General features: G+C 35.1%; 1 protein-coding gene across 2 annotated transcripts in view; it reads left to right on the top strand.

The window, feature by feature from the left end:
- The window catches only part of LOC21406690, an 8,057-nt gene extending 4,216 nt beyond the window's left edge, over positions 1–3,841 (top strand). The window contains exons 3-6 of one of the 2 annotated variants that reach the window (XM_010097647.2): positions 77–226; positions 1,095–1,280; positions 3,182–3,362; positions 3,583–3,841. In XM_010097647.2, coding sequence (XP_010095949.1) covers positions 77–226; positions 1,095–1,280; positions 3,182–3,262 — 417 coding nt within the window. In that variant the 3' untranslated portion in view covers positions 3,263–3,362; positions 3,583–3,841. Of the gene's footprint in view, positions 1–76; positions 227–1,094; positions 1,281–3,181; positions 3,443–3,582 lie in introns of both variants that reach the window. The other variant, XM_024165355.1, reaches the window with a different exon arrangement.

Here is a 3,841-nt window from a genome sequence, read left to right as displayed (position 1 = left end):
GTTTTTAATTTTTTTGTTTTTTTTTTTGTGTGTTTTTGTTTTTTTTTTTTTTTTTTTTTTTTTTTGTGGATTGCAGTTAGAGTTTGAACCGGAGTTTTTGATGGGAGACCTTGAGAGTAATCCTGATATTGACGAGAAGCCACCTATCCCTCTCCGGGATGCACTTGAGAAGGCGAAGCCATTCCTCATGGCATACGAGAATATTGAAAGCCAAGAAGAGTGGGAGGTATAGTTTATTCGTCTTGTTTGATATGTTGGCTGGGTTATAATATGGTGCATTTGTACCCTGTTTCTTTTGGCAATCTGGTCACTGTAGTATAGTATCATTTGATAATTAAGATTCATCAAAATAGAATGTTTTCAAGCCTATAGATAGATTAATCTACATTTGCTCGTGGGAGTCTTATGCTTATCGTCCTTGCTCTTCACTGGTTTACTTTTGCAGATATGCTTTTGATTATATATTTATATGCTGTCTAGTTTCATTGTCAAAATTTTAATGGGTAAAATCATAGACCTTATATCAATTGTTTTAATTCCAGTATGCTTTGTCTAGCATAAATCATCCAATTTGTCCTAGACATGCACAATAAGAGCGAGAGAATCTATACTTGCTATAGAGAAACGATTATGGTTGTGATTATCATTATTACTAATATTTTATTTTTCCAATTCGTTAATATGACGTATTAGCTAGAAATATAGGAAAAACCTTCAGCATATATTGTGTTTTGTCCCCAGGATATTATTTGATAGACAAAAAGAGTCAAACACACACACACACACACATTTTTCCCTTTTAGGGTCTTGGATTCTTGTCGTGGGAATTTTTTTGCAGGTCGGAGGTAACCCAATGATTTTGTAGACGTAGCCTATATTGTGTTGGATTAAAGGAACAAAATAAAAGGTTAACATAGCTAATGTGTTACTGGTGGCTTGTCTATGAAGTTAAAGTTTAGTTATTATTTTCTTGTTTAAATACTGGGCTTGCACTAAATTGTGTGATGAGTAAAATACAAAAATGTAAATGCAGAAAGTGTGACTACTGAAGTTGCCTTCATGCTGGTATTTTTCTGACCTTTATATTCTACCAGGAAATTATGAAGGAGACGATGGAGAGAGTTCCATTGTTGAAAGAGATTGTTGATCATTATAGTGGGCCGAATAGGGTTACGGTGAAGAAACAACATCAAGAATTAGATAGGGTCACTAAGACTCTGCCCGCAAGTGCACCCAATTCTGTAAAGCAATTCACTGAGCGTGCAGTACTTTCTCTCCAGGTTAATTTTGTTCTTTCTTTCAGCTTCTAAAACTTTAACTCTTTAAGTTACTTTGGCATTGTGTACTTATAATATTTTTATTTAGTCTATTCTCATTGGTTAATCTTTATTATGTCATTCTACTTTGGGGTCGCTTGGTTGGAGCGTTGAAGGGGTTTGAACCCAGGTTTGGGTTCAAACTTCAAAGCAGTGTTTGTTTTGCAAAAAGTAAAAAGGGGTTTGAACCCTTGATGTAACGTTTAAACCCTCTAAATAAAAGGATTTCTAAACTCAAATCCCCTTGGGTTCTCAAGGTTTGAGTTTCATGCTTCTGAATGGGCTTATGCAGTCTTAAATTTATTTGGTGAAAGACTGTCAAGTCTGCACTCTGCACCAAGAAGGGGGTGGGGCTGGTTTTGGTGTCATGGATGCATTTTAGAAAGACTTGTTCTAGAAGATCATTAAATTTACACTGGGTATCAGATAGATTTTACTTAATGCTTGTTATCATGTTTTCAATGCTGCTGATATATGGACTGTTGGTATATCCTGCACTGGGCTCTTTAGAATCTTCTGTCTTTAACATAGCACTTAGAGTCGTTTCTAGGAATATATTTAGGCTATATTTGTCTAACTTGTAATGGAATGTATGAGGAAATGTTAAGGTGCTGGAAAGGAACAAAGATGAATAAGAAAGCAGATTATTGATGCTCTATCCGGTGTTTATTTACATGTTAAGAAGTGGAATTGGGAACAATCGTATCCTTCTCTCTCTCTCTTCTCTCTCTCACCTTAGGTACGAGAGTCGTAATAGAAAGGGGTTGTGATTGATTTCTTTGCCTATAAGAATGAAATGTGATTGTTGGTAGTTGTGGAGATGGGCAAGACTGCTCTTAATGAAAGGTTCATGAGTGAGACATGAAGGACATTAGATATATGATGGTTGTAGCACAGAGATTGGTATACATTAGAGCTTTAGGATATGAGGTTTTGGGGCTGGTTATAATTTGGTGTGTGGAATACATTTGAGTACATATTAGTAGGTTTGTTGTGTGAGGGAGACCAGGGGTGTATAGGATGTGCAGTTAAAGATTTTTGGCATAAGTTTTTGTCCATACTCGTCATGTATTAGATTCTTTTCGGAAATATTTTAAAATACTGTTCGGTACTATTATTCTAGGCAAAAATTGAATGATGTAAAAAAACCATTCAAGTCTGGGTAAGTTTAGTTTGGTTTGTCTCTTGTTGTTCTTGACCGTCTTTCATTTTCCCATTAATTGAATGCCTTTTGGCTCATGAGTGAGGCCACAAGTAAGGAAGTAGTAAAATACCAAGCCAAGGTAAATAAAAAGGAAGAAAGCAGCTCTTCTTTCATATTGTTTGATAGAACTAGAAGAGAAATGAAAGAGGAAAGAATCTCTTATGTAATTTATTTTACAATTACATCCTCGTACATTCAAGAAGAGGAGGTATGACTATGGTCAAATGATTCTTTAACATAGTATTTGTTATGTCAAATGGTTTATCTCTTGCTTTCCAATCTCCTCTCAACCAAGCAATCCCACATTTCTTTTTTGTTTCAAAACCCCTCCAATTTTGCTTTCTCTTTTCCACTGCCAAACATAGGCTGAGACTTTTCGGATATTTCTTGATAAAATGGCCAAGTTGTTATTGATCCTGTTGGTTATATATATATATATATATATATATAGATCTTTGGAAGAATAAAAGGATTCAACTTTTATAAGCCGATTGCTACTATACCTAAAAATTAAATTTCTTTTTTACATTTATGAGTATCACATTCTCCAAAATTTTATTTCCTTGATTCTTACTTCCAAACGTTCGTCTTAAATGAGTTTATTGTGGGGAAAAAAAAAAGTTGTATACAAATATTCATTTACCCCTTGTTTGATTTGCAGAACAACCCTGGCTGGGGATTTCACAGGAAATGTCAGTTTATGGATAAGCTGGTGGCACGAATGTCCCAGCATTACAAATGAGGACAAAATAATTCTAGTTGCTTTATGGATAAGCTGCTGCACTCTCATGCCCAAGCTCCTCCGGCGAAATGAAATCCGCGGAAAGTTTTGAACTCAAAGGGTATTAGGACCTCAGTTTATGCAATTGACTTGTATTTCTTCCCAAATTTTGCTTATGGCTCATCTTGTTATGTCATATAGGTAAAGAAATTTGCTAAATTTTATAATAATCTTTGCCAACATGGCATCTTTGTTGAAGGGCTTTGGCTTCTTTTTAGGCAGTCGAATTTCCTTGTCATTTGCTTTGCTAATGCGGTTCTCTTTTGAATTTTGATGCTTAGGACCACGAGGATGCTTCTTTACTTAGCGTCTTGCCTAAGGTTGATCTTCAATATCTATGATGATCGTCTAATTCCTTTTTTTACTTCAACTGCAATGGTCAAGATTTACACACTTGGCTCTTGTATTCTCTCACACCTCATACTGTAATCTTTTTTCTTTTTTTGGTAAATATACTTCAATCTTGTTTGTTTATTAAGGAGACGCGCTTTAAACATGTGCATGGCAACCATTTCTTAATATGATCTCACACATTGTTTA

This window comes from Morus notabilis, unplaced genomic scaffold, assembly GCF_000414095.1.
Source record: "Morus notabilis unplaced genomic scaffold, ASM41409v2 Scaffold179, whole genome shotgun sequence".
Classification (NCBI taxonomy): domain Eukaryota; kingdom Viridiplantae; phylum Streptophyta; class Magnoliopsida; order Rosales; family Moraceae; genus Morus; species Morus notabilis.
This window is presented reverse-complemented; position numbering and strand designations above follow the sequence as displayed.